Below are 16,713 nucleotides of genomic sequence, written 5' to 3' on the forward strand. Positions count from 1 at the left end.
GATGGCCGCGAGTTCGATTCTCGGGCATTCCACTGAGGTGTGAGATATGTGTATTTCTGGTGACAGAAGTTCACTCTCGACGAGGTTCGGAAGTCACGTAAAGCCGTTGGTCCCGTTGCCGAATAACCACTGGTTCCATGCAACGTTAAAATACCATACAAACAAAAAACAAAACAAAACAACCCATAAATAAACACGACAACCAGGTTAAATACTAGCTAACTACAGACCTGAAAAGGAGAATCTCTGGCGAAAATAAAATACAGTCGTACGATTAACAGAAATTAATTTATGAAATTGAAATAAATGAGACCATACAGAGAAAATTCCGTTTTCATTTCAAACATTCTCGTTAATTTTTAAATTGTCATGCAGTTGCACGTAGTGACGTGCAGTGTGTTTAATAGAAGTGTTTCTTATGAATGAAAAAGAACTTAACGCCATAGAAACTCAATTATTCTGAGCTAGAGAGTACCATTAGTTTATTGTATAATTTGATAGAAATTAAATGATATTTTAGGTCATAAAAATAATTAAATACTCAAATATAGTTAAAAATTTGTATGATTCAGCAAAAGAAAAAAGCAAACATTTATAGACAACGTATCCAAGTGCTCACGTTGACATAACCGACAATAATCAGAAGCCAGACCCGCCTTCTTCAAGTACGTCAATTTTCCAGTAAGTGTTTTACTCCATTATTTTGAGCGTTCTGAAGTTATATCATCGGTGAAATTGATAAGTATGGTTGCAGAGCGCGTTCAAGAACCACGTTTTATTATTTAGAATTAGTTTTAGCACCAAAATTAAGATTTTCGAGGAGATTTAAAGTCTGAGGCACCTAGCCTATAGGTAGGTAGTAGAAGCCTCCATCTGGCCGACATTTTCCCGTAAGGATTTTTCTAAGTTTATTTTCAGTCTTCCAAGGCCATATTATCGACAGAAATTATAAATATGAATGCCAAGAGTGTTTAAGTATTAGATTTTATTCACTCGTATTCGTTTTGACACCTGAAATAAGGTTTTTGTGAAGGCGAGTCAAGTGGCCTCTTAGCCATGGCCGTAGGGTATTTCGATAGCTACCTAGGTAGGTACCTACTATATACCTAGTACTAGGCTACCTACCTAGTAGCTAGTTCCATAGGTAGGTACTACGTGGGCCTAGTATCTAGGTATATACCTAGGGGGGGGGGTGTCCAAACTCCCCCTTCTCTCCCCACCTTACTTAACCTAATGTCTAGTCTAGAGCATTTTAACAGGCTAAAGGTCATATAGTAGTAGACTACTGGTTGTCATCCTAACCTAGCTTAGAGTACACAGTATTGTCATCTCTTAGTCCCTAGGGCATAGGCTGGCTAGTACATATAGCCTATGACTGAAAATGGTGCAGACTTTCATGTAACACCCTAGTCAGGTTAGGTTTTTCTCTGTTGGTGGAATCTGTCTGTTGTTCTAAACTGGCTCCTATAGGTACCTACTACTACCTAGTAGTAGTAGGCTAGTACCTATATTTATTGGTAAACACCTTCAACAAAAGCTGTGAAAACGTACATTACTCTACTTTTTCATGAACCATATCCAAAGTCAGATTTGGTGTTTGCTACTAAGAATTAAAGGATTGTTATACTATATATGGGCTAAGTAGTAGGTTAGTATGCTTATGAAGGTTTGAGTACAGATGTAAAATAACTTTTCTAAGAGTTTGTGTAGTACCTATTTACGTATGTTGATGGATTCATTACCTTATTTCTGTCATTTCAAACTGTTTCAGAGCCCCTCCCCCCTCTACATTAGTATTGAGGCCCCAAATCAGGTTTGAAAATAAAGGACAACTGCAGTGTTTATGATTGAGGGATTATACCTAAAACTTAAATATAGGTAGTCATTAAATCAAGGACACATGCAAACCTAACCCTGGATGTTGGTCATACCTAAACTAGGAGTTTTGCCCCCTGCAGCCCTGACATACCCTAGCCGTATAACCCTAGCAAATTATTTATGGAAATGGATGCAAATGAACCTTACCTCTCTTAACCTAACCCTCCTCGAATGCTGGGTCATAGGGGGAAACATCACGACAGGCCAACCCTCATCACGGTAGACGGGTCTTATTCACTCGATATTTAATTGGTGAAACATGAATACAATTGCAACTCTAAGCATACCATTTAAAAGACTGAAGTTTCGTCAACATATTGTGATATATGAAAGCCCCATACGAACTAAAATAAGCATGTGAGCTCTTCGTAAAATAAGTTTTCAAGGCAGTTTTGAAATCCAATATGGCGGCTACGTTTTGCATGGACGGTTCTCATCAGTGACGGCCACCATCTTTCCCCAGCCTTCCCAGCACTCATTTGAACAATGTTAGCGTATGTATGTAACGTTTATTGATCTTACTCAAGATTGCAGTTGTAATCAGCACAATAAAACAACATTTTGTTGCCTATATTAGTGAAAGTATGAAACTTGTTATTCCCGGGGTTATGGTTGGAACTGAATTCATTCTTACCTTGTAATCGGCGGTTTTTATCCTTACTGCCATCACAACTGAAACTCCACAGTGCTTATTTGATTGTTATTATACACATTTTGGTCTCAGTTCACTCCACATTGCACTTTAAACCCGTTGCTGTTCCTGGTTTCTAAGCGCGCGCGCCATAAACACAATTTCGAACAGCAGACGACGACAGAAACGACGAAACTGCAAAGTTTTATTTCCCTAAACTGTTTACCTTTTACCTCGTTATTTAGTTTAAATTTACTTTGTTATTTAAAAATTTTGATTTAATTCATGTATATTATCCCTTTTTTGCAACCAAAATTACCCCGAAAAATTACAGATATTTCTAAAGTAGATAAAATCAAATGTTTCTAACGTTTTTCGTACATCTGGCTGCGAAACCATAGAGGAACAAATACGGAAAAGTGCAGAGGAACGACTACTTTTTTTTTTTTTTTTTGCTTTTTGGTTTTTGCTAGCACTTTTCATTGATTTCAGTCTTTATTAGTATTTTGAATTTCTTTAATAATCGTATGCCAGAAATAAATGTAACCTTTAATGTTTGCATGCTAAGAATGCAAAATTATCGTTGCCACATTAGTGGAGGCTTCACACATACGCCGTTCCATTATCCTGTTAAGCGTCCGCCCCTGATGAGCTCGCTGCCTAACGTTACCGTTCACGCTTTTTTTTGTAATCAGCGATCATAGCACTGATGATAGTTTTTCAAAGTTAATATTGATTTTTATGCTTGTTATTCATACTGTAATTAACTGTAGGAAATTCTCTCTCTCTCTCTCTCTCTCTCTCTCTCTCTCTCTCTCTCTCTCTCTCTCTCTTCTCTTTCTCTCTCTCTCTCGGAGTCCAGTCACTCGGCAAAGAAAAGTCATCTTCACTCCCGCAATTGGAAGAAAAGTTTGTATCATCACTGGAGGATTCAGAACTAGAGCTCTCATCATCAAATAGGTTATCAATATCACACTCCTCATCTAGTATTTGATTGATCTCACCTAAAGAAATATGCCTCCTCTTTGGGACATTCATTGTGAAAGACGCGAAATCCAATTTGTCTCGATAAACGCCCGAAGCGTATTGAAAGAAAACCAACAGGGACAGGCAGTTTTTTAGCATAAGCGACCACCAGGAAAGAGTTGCCAGGCTGGAAATAAGTTTCCCATGTGCTGAGAGTGTTACCAAATGATGTTCCTACACTTTCTATACGAGTAAACGTATTATTACGGGGCTGACGGCTTGACATGCACAGTTAAAGTCTTGAACGTAATATCCCGTTGAAGGCGCTACCGAGTAGATCGCGGTAAACGTATTAGGCTAGGTACCTGACCTAGGGCTTTATAAGTCTTAATGGAATAGTGGTATACAGGCAGTCCCCGGGTTACGACGGGTTCGGCTTACGACGTTGCGAGGTTAAGGCGCTTCTCGATTGTATTCATCAGACATTATTTCCAGGGTTACGACGCCTACAACGCTGATCTGGCAGATGAAATATGACACCAAAAATGCAAAATAATCAATATTTGAAGTTTTTTTATGAAAAATGCAATAAGAATGCAGTTTACATAGTTTTCAATGCACCCAAAGCATTAAAAGTAAGGCTTTCTTAGGATTTTTGATGATGTTCCGGCTTAAGACGATTTTCGGCTTACCATCTCAAGAACGGAACCCCCGTTGTAACCTGGGGACTGCCTACTGTACGTACTGTGTTTACTTGCTTAGTTTAAGCATACTGTATATCTGCTAGCAAAAGTGCTTAAACCTCTTTGCTTGTTTTTATTGATGTTACATATGATAGTATTCTGTTTTCCTTGGTCTTATATACATAGTTCCCATATTTATTTGCACATGCTTTTTGTGTTTCAGTATGGTAATAGGGTGAATTAGTAGTATGGCTATAGTAGGTACATATATTATTTCATTTTTGGTATAAGTTACCCTGAGATCCAGTTTCTTGTTTAGCAGTGAGTACCATTAACTTTATATCAGTTGTGATTGTTCCTTGTTCTGGCTGTTATTCAGCATTTATATTTTTCTTTAATTGTTCTTCTTTCCTAGTTGAGACACAAAAGGAAAAGAGTGTCTCCTAGCATATTAATATTTTTGCCCCTCCACCCTGGCTGTTGACACAGTACATCTGATAGGTTAATTAGGACCAAATTCTGGCTCCGACCAATGTCCAAGAGGTTAATTTGAATTAAAGTTTGGCCTTGATATATATGTCTGAGAGGTTAATTAAGACAAAATTCTGATGGAGATCCTGGCATTGAGACTGCTGTTTCATTTGGTTGTTATTGACGTCCTTTGGAATTTTTGTAATTCTGCCATATTGGGGTGATTTTTTCTTGCCAACCTTGTCATGCTGGAGCAGTTAGACACTGATGTTTGAAAGTCATAAATGTGTACCAGAATATATATCCTCTTTCATTTGTATGTTCTCACAAGTCTGAGTTTCATGATAGTAATTATGCTGAGTTTCATAATAGTAATTATGCTGTACTTATTGTGATACTGATCAATTCAATTCTTTGCAGATAACCATGAGTGAGTTCAGGACCCCAGAACACTTCAACCGCATCAGGAAAAGGGTGGGTGGAGGAACACAAAGTCCTCCAGTGTTTAGCATTCCACCCTCTCCATGTATGAAAAGGCTCGGATATGGCACAGGTGACAATTAATTAATGGTTCATGTTGTAGTATGTACTGTACCTTTACAGGAGATTATATTTACTGTAAGTCGTAACCAGATTATTCTCTGGATGGAAACTAGAACTAAAGAAAGTTCAACACTAGCCATTTTGGGAACTAACTCAGTTTCAATTTAGAACAGCTGTCAGCTGAGATTTTGAATATTGACACTTGTGACAAGTTCAGGAATAGATTAGATAATTAATGTGATTATGTAATTCCTTTTTCCCCAGATGGAAAAGTAAGTCATTGAGGCATCATGTAACTCCATAAACTGTCTTTTAAATATTAAATGCAGATACTAAGGTTCTTTTTTTGATACTTTTTATCATCATTCTGAGTTCTATAACATAATTATTAGAGTAGTATTTGGATCATAGAACAAAAAACACCTCTTAGAACCATCTAATGTATTTTCAGGTGTATATGTTTACCTCATGGATAGATATTCTCCTCTTCGTGGATGCTACAGATCGCCATGGGCTGTGAAGAAAGTTAACAGGTACTTAATGTCTTAAGACTGTTATTTAAGTTAAAATCTCCATGCATACTTTATTTTTTATTTATATTTCCATTCATTATATTGCCACCTAGAAGGAAGTCCTGTTTATCCATTTAGTATTGCAAGTTATGTATCTTCTAAGTAGCAGGCTTCCTATTTGTGACTAACGGTACGTATTGATAAAGTCTCTGGTTTTACGGCTAAACACTACTATAATTGTTGCTCTGTAATAAATTTTTCCTTTTAATGTTTATTCATTTCATCCTCCGCAGGCGAGTACCTCGTTCCTCTGAGTATGGAGAGCGCATACGCGCCGAAGCTGATGTTTTGAAGGGGTTATGCCATCCCAACATAATTGGATTCCGTTCCTACACCAAAGAAATTGACGGAACACCTTGCCTTATGATGGAGTGTGGAGAGAAGTCTCTGTTGGATTTAATTGAGGAACGCCAAAATGAGGACTTTGGCCCCTTTGCTGTCAACCAGATATTAAAGGTAATGTATCTGACATCATGTGAAGCATTATTATGTATTATCATTCTGAATACGAACCTATTCACGTGAAACAAGCCCACTAAAGGGGCTATTGACTTGAAATTCAAGCTTCCAAAGAACATAGTGTTCATTTGCAAGACATAACAGAAATAGGAAATACAGAAAGAAGTCATCAGTTATTAGAAAAGAAATATCAATTAACAACTTAATAATTGAATAGATAAAAATGTAAGTAAATTAAAATACAAGAATTGTATTAGGGTAGTAATGCATTGCATCTTTGCTTGAACTTTTGAAGAAATGTCCTTATCATAAGAATCTCTTTTCTTTGTATTAATTAATTACTCTAGTTGTTTTTCATTGTTCCACAACAAGTAATTAGATGTGCATAATGAAAATAGAAGCTATGTACTCTTAAGACGAGTATATATCATTATTATTGCTATACGTAGCCTACTTGCTGTGCGTTGTTTAGAGCCTACGTCAAATATTGCCTCGTAGGGTCTTTATTGTGCTTTCTCTTCTACAAATCCCCTGGATCTTTTCACCTGGTTCTCATCCACGAAGGTATTGGTCTTCCAGGTGCAAAAACAATGCTGAAGGACATTTTGGTATTTTATTGAGGAAACATTGTGATGGTTTGGTCATGTGGTGAGAGCTGATGGTGAGCAGTTGGTCTGAAAAGGAGTAGATATGAAAGTGCAGGAAGGAGACCAGTAGGCAGGTCCAGAAAATCCTGAATGAATGGCAGAGTTTTAAGATTGAGACCAGCTTGAAAATCACCTGAGAGTGGACAGTACTGACAAGTGTAGGAAACACATTTCACGTGTCAATCTTATGAAAGGGAAAATCTTGAGCACTGTAATGTACTTGTAACAATCTTTTTTATTTTCAGATGACTAAAGATATAGCTGCTGCTCTCTCTTACCTGCATGTAGAGAAGAGACTCCTGCATGGAGATATAAAGAGTGCCAACATTCTTATCAAAGGGGAGTTTGAAATGGCCAAGCTGTGTGATTTTGGAGTGACCTTGAAACTGGATGAAAACGTAAGTGAATGTTGATTTTGCTTCTCAGTTGGAAGGGCATTAGTGTAAGTGGTATGTTAGTTGTGTATAATTTCTGAGTTTACCTGGTTATTGTTATTATTATTATAAAGGATTAGTTTATCCAGGCCTGAGCCTAATAATGGCTCTTCTTGGGCTGGTTGAGTTTACCTGGTACATTCAGGTTTAGTCTAGCTGTAATTTGTTCATTTTTATTTCTGTTATTTTTTCCTTGGTACATATTTGTAGTCTTAAATAACACAAAAAATCTGTAACCAAAAACTCACCTTATTAGACACTAATTCCAAAGTACTTACAACTCTAAGAGAACAATCCTCGAAACAACAGACTGGGACGTCCCACAACCACAACCTCTCGCTACCCAACTGCCATCCTCTCTCCCCCTTGCTACCCATGCTTTCCTCACCTTTGCAAACCCCCTCCCAATCCCCAAGGCCACAGTACGTATTTGCCTTTTCTGTTTTATTTTACTTTTTCTCTACATTTCTTACTGTTAATGCCATAAGGTTTTTAATGAACCTCTTTTATTAGACCAGTTGTAGACTATCTGACCAGTATGGCTAAATAGAATGATTTCTGGGCATGCTATGTAACTTAATTGGCAAGACTAAGTGGCATTCAGTTTGGCAGAAACACTGTTAAATATTTTATTAACTATTTTATTTCACCAAAGGACTTGCTGCAACCAGAGAGCTGTTGCTTTTCAATACCTCCACAAAATTAGAATTGGTGTTAGAATCTCTTAGCCCTAATCTATACTAAATCATAACCCAGCCAATATCAGAGGTCTAACCTGCAGAACTATATTACAGTATATTGTCTCAACTATCCCGAATCCACTGTTACACATATTTGAATATGCATTACATGTTTTTTAGCATATCTTGTCATTTAAGCCAAGATGAAGAGCTGTTAGTTACTTCAGGAACTCGTAACTGCATCAAGTGATGACAAACTTTTTTCCAGGGGTATGCTTGTCCAGGTCAGGAATTTGTCGGGACAGAGTGTTGGTCCCCACCTGAGGTCTTGTTTGGTAAGAAAATTTCACACAGATCCGATATATTTTCACTTGGACTTGTTGTGTGGTGAGTATAATTGTCAACTTTAAGAATTTTAAAGAATTTAGAAAGCAAAGAGTAAGAGGGGCTGTTACACACACCTGCTGTTTTTTAATCTATTAAGAGAACATCAATGTAGACTTGTCTTACGTTTGCTTCAATGTCATGAATGTTTGTGCATACAGTATTTACAGTAGTAAGAACCTGTACAGGTATGCAATTTGCAGTACATAAATGCAATATGTTTCTTAAAAGATAATCGGTTATTTCTTACAATAATGTTCTTTTTAGCACTCCATAATGATCGTTGTGGCATACTGCACACCTTAGGGTATACTTGATTGCTATATGGAATCCTGTTAATGGTGATAGTTATATCCTTTCTCCTAAAGACAGCATTTTAAGTACCATATTTTCACAGGGAGATGCTGTCGCTGAATGTTCCTCACGTGGACAAGCTGTTCTTTGAAGACTCCAGTGAAGAGATCGAAAATCCAGAAGAGCTCGAGTCCAGGAAATTGCAGGGGGAACTAGATTACAGTAAAAGTCTGGGTAAGTTTACCTGATTATAATTGACCCATGTTTGTAGTTTTGGTTTCCAACAGAATGCACAATCTTTTGTCTATTGGACAGGACAGCAGACCATAATGCCATCTGGATCCTAAGCAGGAACTAGTCACCCTGACTACTATTATTGAGTCTGCAGTGTTGGTTACTACCCTTGTAGGATTTTACCCAGCTTATTAGCTGAGGGTTGCAACATGCTCTCATTCAGTACTAAACCAACTTCATTTCAGCCTTATTAAGCTTAACAAATGAAAGTGAAGTGTGATTTTATTAGCTGCTTAGGTAATGAAAATCACCTGGGAAGTGACTCCTAGAATTTTCTTGTATGAATTTTGTGCTGTGACAATATATGTAATTTCTGTTCTCCAGTATCTCTTCGGTTCTCAGGTGGACCTGATGACTTATTTCAGGTGACACTTGTCTGTTACACTGATCATTGAGATTCTGATCTGCTGGGTATTTTTGCACACCAGAGATTCGTCCACATTTGGTCTGATGTGTGCACCAGACTTAGCAGTTAAGAATCAAAAGACAGTTTTCACCATTCCTTGTGTCTACCTTCGTAAAGAAGTTGATCTTTGTTTAGTGAAACTGGAGATTTGTTCCGATACGTAATACAAACCATCGGTCCTTTAACAATAGGAAGTAGCTAGCGGCAGCTGGAACGGTCGTAAGCTTCGAACAAGGGGAGAACGGTAGTTAACTGCTTGTCCGATCGTCGCGCGCCGCGCGACTGGGAGGTAAACAAATCACTTTTGCTTTCGGCCGTGTGAGGATAGGACGTGTTCGTCATCGCTCTGCCCGCCTTGTCGTTTGCTTTGAGTATCAGCCCTCTTTTCCTAGTGTAATTGAGAGTATATGATTGTAAGTACTTTTACATTTCTTTTGTCATTGCAATATGAGTGATCAAGAAATGGAGATTTCGCCGCGCCCCTCAGTCGCCCGTAGAGTGTGTCCCGGGCTGGAGGGGCGTAGATGCGGCGGATTTAGATCGTTCGTGGATGTGGATCCACATGAGGTTTGTACTCGTTGTCGGGGGCGAGAATGCTCCCGCAACGAGCCATGTATAACATGTATGAATTGGTCCGAGGCGCAGTGGGTTCTGTACGAGGGCAGGAAGAGACTTAGGCCGCCAAAGAAGTCATCGGAAAGCTCTCCAGTGACTCCTTTGGTAACTGACACTTCGTCTTCTTTCCTGCCTCCCGGTCAGCCCCCACGTTTCGCGCCTTCCCCTGCGGGGGGGGTAGGGGAGTCCTTCTCCTCTCTCGATCCGTCGAGTGTGGAGGAGGGCGCCCGCTACCCGGACGTCCAGTTGTATTCGGGGTCTTCCGTCCGCTCTGGGTGGGGTTCTTCTCCCCCCAGGCGCGAGGAAACCCCTCTGACTAACCCGACTGTTGCTTCCGCAGATGTGCCACCAGCGAAGGACGACCTGGGACAGGTGTGGGAGTCGCTGGGACCGTCAGGGGTCTGCCGCTGTTCCTCCTTCTGAGGGAGGAGTATCACGGGATCTGTTCTTGCTGGAGGGACTGGACGGTCCTACTCCACAAGACGCAGTCACTCCCGAGATACAGAGGAACTTTGCAGAGGTCATTAAGCTGATGCGTCTGCATAATGACCTTGCGGAAGGATCGCCGCTACCACCGGCAGAGCCCACGTCCCGGCTCGAGTCATTTTGGGGTCCTAAGAGGGAACCCAAAATGATGGTGGGGTTACCGTGATCAGAGCTTGCAGACTCAGTCCTGGATCAAGTTGAGAATCTCGTCTCAGGACGGGAGGATTCGCTGAAATCTGGACGGTCTTCTAAGCTGCTTCCTCCTCCTCTACAGCGTCAGAGGCGTTTTTACGTGCCTTCGGAAGACCCGATACTGCCGAAACAGGTTAACCCGGAGTTAGCGAGGCTGACTCCAGGTGTGTCCCTGCAGCAGCTCCTGTCGGAGAACCTCTGGTTCTCGCAGCAGGAGGCACTTGCCCTGGAATCTACCGCTATGGCAGCATTCCAGGCAGTCTCTTGGCTGGATTTGTGGTCCCTCACAATATCCAAAGTAGCGGCCGGCTCTGGGAGTTCTGCTCTCGAAGACGACGCTTCTTTCAGGAGACTGTGCCAGTCTGGAGGAAGAGCGATCTCTTACCTCGCCCATCAGACTGCTAACCTGTGGGCCAACTTGGTTGGTTCTTCGACGTAGGGACGCAGTCCTTACCCGAGTGACCAAGGGGGCCGGCGGGGGTGAGGCGGCACTCGGGCTTCGCAATGGACCAATTAGGAGTTCCCCAGCTCTCTTTCCCGGAGAGATGGTGGACGCTGCGGTGGAAAGGCGGCGCACTGATTGACAGTGACCGCTTAGTTCACCAGGCAGTCTCGAGGTTACTGGGCAATCGCGATCGACTGCGGCCAAGCCAAAGAGCTTGGCTAGCGCTTCCACGGCGGCGAAGACGGTTGCACCGTCCAAAAACCCCAGTGTGAAGACTCCTGCTGTTTCGACGTCTGCTAAAGGAGGCCGTAACCAGCCCCTCCTCCCAGGCCCCTCCTTTCCCCAGAGGAGTGGGAAGAAGTCGAAACGAGGAGGGAAACGCTGCTGGAAGTGGGGGGGTGCCTGGCGAGCCATTGGGCAACTTGGCAGCGCTACGGCGCCGAGAACTGGATAGTAGACGTCCTTCGGGAGGGATATCTACTACCCTTCGAGTCTCGGCCCCCCCTCATCTCCAAACCGGGCCACCTACAACCTATGTCCGGGATCATCAAAGGACAACGCTCTTCGACAGGAGATCAAGACCATGCTGGCGAAACGAGCTGTAGAAATCGTGGAGGACCAGTCACCGGGCTTTTACAGCCGCCCTCTTCCTAGTGGAAAAGGCCATCGGGGGGCTGGCGTCCGGTGATAGACCTCTCTCCCCTGAACCGCTTCGTTCGCACGACGCGGTTCATGATGGAGTCGGCACGCTCGGTGCTCGACTCGATCAGGGGGGGGGGAACGATTTCATGCTTTCAGTGGACTTGAAGGGACGCGTATTTTCAAATACCCATCCATCAGTCCTCCAGAAAGTACCTCCGCGCCATCTTCGACGGGACGGTGTACCAATTCAGGGCACTTTGTTTCGGTCTCTCAACCGCCCCACAGGGGTTCACGCGAGTGTTCACTCTGGTGTCAGCTTGGGCCCATTCGCACGGGATACGTCTTCTGAGGTATCTCGACGATTGGTTAGTCCTGGCGAGCTCTTGCTCGCAGTTGCTGCAGGACAGAGATCGACTCCTCAAGTTTTGTCGCGATCTGGGGATTGTGATAAACTACGAGAAGTCAGATCTCGAACCCAAGCAGAAGATGAAGTACCTGGGTATGCTGATAGACACGGGTAGCAGGGCAGGTCTTTTCCCGCAGACTTGCGTATCAGCAAAATTCAGGGAGGCAGCCGGCCGGTTCCTGTCTCGACAGGAACAGGCAGCACAGCAATGGCAAGTCGTGATCGGCCATCTGTCGTCACTCGAGAAGTTAGTCCCTCACGGGCGTCTTCACCTGCGGTCTCTCCAGTGGAGGCTAAGGGAGAGTTGGTCTCAGGCCAAGGATCCTCCTTACTTTCCCGTGGCTCTCACGGACAAGGTGAGGCAGGACCTAGCCTGGTGGCTCGACGACAAGAACCTCTTAAGAGGAGTGCCCATACGCACTCCCCCCCCGGAGATGCTTCTGTTCTCAGACTCATCGACCGAGGGATGGGCGCACACCTGGAGGAGTTGCTGACTGCAGGTGTGTGGGACCATCACGAAAAGCACCTTCACATCAATGTCCTGGAACTCAAGGCGGCGTTCAACGCTCTCCGAGAATTTCAGGACCGCTTGGTGGGACACTCAGTGGTTGTTGATGTGCGACACCACAGTAGTGGCATATGTCAACAAGCAGGGGGGCTAGTGTCTCTTCCGCTCCATCAGTTGACGGTGCAGGGGTGCATGATTGGGTTGGCCACGGCTCACTCGATAGAGCTGTCAGCACGCTACATTCCAGGCAAGAGGAATGTAGTAGCAGACAAGCTCAGCCGTCGGGATCAGGTGATAGGGACTGAATGGTCTCTACACCAAGACGTGGCGGAAAGGCTCTTCAACCTGTGGGGGCGATCGGTCGTAGACCTGTTCGCCACCTGGCACAACAGAAAACTTCAGGTTTTCTTTTCAGCTGTGCCGGACCCATGGGCAGCTGCAGAGGACGCTCTCCAACACCCCTGGGACAACCTCTTCGCCTACGCCTTTCCTCCCTTCTGTCTGATTCGGAAAGTGATCAGTCGAGCGCTGGTCACTCCCAATCTCAGAATGATCCTGGTGGCTCCCAAACGGCCTCAAGCCGTTTGGTATCCGGACCTGCTGGCTCTTCTTGCGGACGCACCGAGAGAACTACCCAATTGGCACAACCTTCTAGCCCAGCCACACGTAGAACGGTACCACCAAGCAGTCCAGTCCCTTCAACTTCACGGCTGGCTGTTATCCACCATCTCTTGCGAACGAGAGGCTTTTCTCGTAGCGCAGCAACAGAGATGGCTGGACATGTCCGACAGTCCTCTGCAGCTGTGTACCAGGGGAAGTGGGCCGTCTTCTGTGGTTGGTGTCGTAGACAGGGTCTGTCTCCTCTCAGAGCCACTCTTCAGCAGGTAGCGGATTTCCTCGTGTTTCTTCGCCGAGAGAAGCTCCTCTCAGTACCCACAGTTAAAGGATATAGAGCCGCCCTGGCTCTCGTCCTAAAACTGAGGGGACTGGACATCTCGAACTCGTTCGAGATCTCCTTGCTAATGAGGAGCTTCGAAAGGTCTTGCCCACCCAGGGAACTCAGGCCCCCTGCGTGGGATGTGACTCTCGTCCTTAGGAGTTTGACTCGAAGACCCTTCGAGCCACTCCGAGAGTCGTCAGACAGGGATCTGACCCTCAAGACCCTCTTCTTGCTGGCCCTGGCATTGGCGAAGAGAGTAGGGGAACTACATGGTCTTTCTTACGATGTTAAACACACCAGAGGCTGGGGATCTGTGACGCTCGATTTCGTCCCGAACTTCGTAGCCAAGACTCAGAATCCGTCGATCCCTGACGACAGGTTCGAGTCTTTTCACGATCCCCTCCCTTCTGGACTTCACCGATAACGATGCGGATGAGATGCTGCTTTGTCCTGTGAGGGCGCTACGGCGCTATCTGAAGAGAACTCGACACCTCAGGCCTGAGTGTCGACGCCTCTTCGTTAGCACTGGGGTTACCAAGAAAGAAGTTTCCAAGAACATGCTTTCTTTCTGGCTGCGTGAGGTGATCAGGAGAGCGTACGAGGCTGATGGTAGCGACGACATCCGTACGCTCCGACCGAGAGCCCACGAAGTCAGAGGTATCGGACCCTCCTTAGCGTTCCGTAAGAACTTCTCCGTGGCGCAGGTCCTGAAGGCAGGTGTTTGGGCCAACCAAACCACCTTCACGTCCTTCTACCTTCGGGATATTGCCCACAAGTCCTTGGATACTTTTTCCTTGGGACCTGTGGTGGCTGCTCAACACGTTGTGTAAGCTTACCCAGCACCCGAGCAGGCAGAACAGCATCGATTCCTGGTATGACTGGGAGAATGAATGTGCGAATGAGTGTGTGACTGGCTTCTCTTCACCCATCTTCTCTACCTCTACCTGTGGGCAGAGGGATACGGTCGTTACCACGCTGGAAGGGAGTCAGATGCAGGTAAGCTACTCGACTGAGCTCCATCCTATCCCTTTAACTAGGGTATGGAGTGTATATCCACCACTTTCTCCAACAAGGGGGAGGAAGTGGATGCCTACATGAGACAAACCCATGACTTTATATTTGCTCATGTACAGGAAAAGTTCTTACAATGCTGGTACGAAGAGATACGCTTGCCTCTCTCTTAGTACTCGGCCCAGAGGTCTGACCATTGATCCTGCGGTGCACACCCCGATCAATCGGACAGAGGCTTGGATCCCTCCCTCGCTCTTACGACCAGGGAGGCATTCCAGGGATGGACGAACACCAGTCTGTTCATCTAAAAGACTCAGATTCCTCCCACCAAGAAGTGAATCTTCCTATTGTTAAAGGACCGATGGTTTGTATTACGTATCGGAACAAATGACAATTTGTCGAAAATTGCATTTTTCCTAACTATACAAACCTGAGGTCCTTTACATATAGTCCCTCCTCATGCCACCCCTCACTCTGCGTATTTTGCATGGGCCAAAAGCAAAAGTGATTTGTTTACCTCCCAGCAGTTAACTACCGTTCTCCCCTTGTTCGAAGCTTACGACCGTTCCAGCTGCCGCTAGCTACTTCCTATTGTTAAAGGACCTCAGGTTTGTATAGTTAGGAAAAATGCAATTTTCGACAAATTGTCATATCTTGACTTTTTCTTCTATGAGCCAGAAGAGGAAGTAGGTATCAAGGAGTACCATTTCATTTTGGCTTAGACAGTTCACACTCCAGCTGCCTTACATAGCAGTCTCATTTGAGTCTCCGTTTTCTACCTTGTAATCTCATCCTCTTTGTTTCACATGGAGGCTAAGTTGATGAATAAACCACCTGGCACTTACCAAGAAAAGTCTCTCACTTTCCTCTCTAGTTAATTGCACTTTGTCATGTGTGAACAGTCTATTTCTCCCTAGTGGAAAAAAATATGTTGAGCCAGGTAAACTTTGGGAATTGGTTAAGTGGGCTGGTGTAATTGATAAAATAAGTATGTATTCATCGTCCAATAATTTGTCCATGCCTGTATAGGTTTACAATGTCAGATCTAAGTAACTACAAGTCATTCCCAATGACATTCTGCCAATGGCAAATCTGTAGTAGTAAGGAAGATCCTTGGAAATATTGTTCTTTTGTACATATGTTGAATATGAATACTGTGCTTTTGTATATATGTTGAATATGAATAATCAAGACATTATTTAGTGATCAATTGGGTGTTTTCATAACAAAATCTATTCTTTGATTCTTGTCCAAAGGGTTGAAATTTCTGAAACTTAAATCTTGTGAACATAAAAAAGCAATTTTTCTCATCAATTTTTAGTTGTTTGTAAAACTTTTTTTCTCTTCAATTTCTAGTTAAGAAATTGATCTCCAAATATTTTTAGTTATTGTCCACTAATTTTAAAACTAGCCATTTTTGTCAAGTTGTGTAACGAACTCCTAAGATTTTTGGAGACCTAAGTATTTTATTGTGTCTTTTGAATACTGCATTTTTCTTTCAAAATAATTGGTTTTGCAGGCACAAGACCACCAATCCCAGATATGCTGTCAGATGATTATATGCCTGTGATCGAGATATACTATGCATGCACGGAAGAAGATGAATCATCACGACCAACAGCCCACAATCTCCTATGTGCGTTGAAGGTCTGTGAAGAGGCCAAAATAGTTAAGAAAGAAAAGGTGATTGAGTTGGAGACCCAGAAGATTTGTGAGAAAGCAAAAACAAAGGTACACGACGGGACTGAGCTGAAGGCACAGAATGCTTGTGAAATGGCCAAGGAAGATAATACCATGGAGTTAGATACCCGAAAGGACAGTGAAATGGCAGAAGCAGTCAAGCAAGACGACATTGAGGAGTTGGATAAACAAGAAAAGGTTTTAAGGTAGAATCTTGGCTGAATGTGCATTAGTGCTGAATAGTTCTAAATAATGTCTGGCTAAATGTGCATTAGTGCCAAGTCTTTCTTCTAAATTCTGTCTCCTGTTTATGAAAGTGCAGCTCTATATTGTAGGGCATGAACATGTTTTTTAATCTTTTGTTGCTTATATATATTTAATGTAATACTGTAATTTACATAAAAGGTTTTGTTCACACTAATAAAGTCAGTATTTTACTTTACTCT

At 43.2% G+C, this 16,713-nt stretch overlaps 1 protein-coding gene across 3 annotated transcripts; it reads left to right on the forward strand.

The window, feature by feature from the left end:
* The first annotated feature begins 531 nt into the window (after nt 1-531).
* On the forward strand, nt 532-16,709 carry LOC135213116 (lymphokine-activated killer T-cell-originated protein kinase-like). Of its 3 annotated transcripts, none has more exons than XM_064247018.1 (8): nt 532-681; nt 5,050-5,182; nt 5,624-5,705; nt 5,978-6,200; nt 7,096-7,248; nt 8,233-8,351; nt 8,746-8,876; nt 16,107-16,709. In XM_064247018.1, the coding sequence occupies exons 2-8, from the start codon at nt 5,056-5,058 to the stop codon at nt 16,475-16,477; spliced, it is 1,206 nt and encodes a 401-aa protein (XP_064103088.1). In that variant the 5' UTR covers nt 532-681; nt 5,050-5,055; the 3' UTR covers nt 16,478-16,709. The 3 variants fall into 3 exon arrangements, with proteins under 3 accessions (XP_064103088.1, XP_064103089.1, XP_064103090.1); XM_064247019.1 differs by lacking the exon at nt 532-681 and adding an exon at nt 753-890; XM_064247020.1 differs by lacking the exon at nt 532-681 and adding an exon at nt 3,368-3,418.
* Nucleotides 16,710-16,713: the final 4 nt, after the last annotated feature.

Source organism: Macrobrachium nipponense, chromosome 42 (assembly GCF_015104395.2).
Source record: "Macrobrachium nipponense isolate FS-2020 chromosome 42, ASM1510439v2, whole genome shotgun sequence".
NCBI classification, from domain to species: domain Eukaryota; kingdom Metazoa; phylum Arthropoda; class Malacostraca; order Decapoda; family Palaemonidae; genus Macrobrachium; species Macrobrachium nipponense.

Coding starts and splice junctions, on each gene's coding strand:
- LOC135213116 (XM_064247018.1), top strand. CDS start 5,056: ATGAGTGAGTTCAGGACCCCAGAACACTTCAACCGCATCAGGAAAAGG. Junction 6,201..7,095: donor CTGTCAACCAGATATTAAAG/GTAATGTATCTG, acceptor TTTTATTTTCAG/ATGACTAAAGATATAGCTGC. Junction 7,249..8,232: donor CCTTGAAACTGGATGAAAAC/GTAAGTGAATGT, acceptor ACTTTTTTCCAG/GGGTATGCTTGTCCAGGTCA.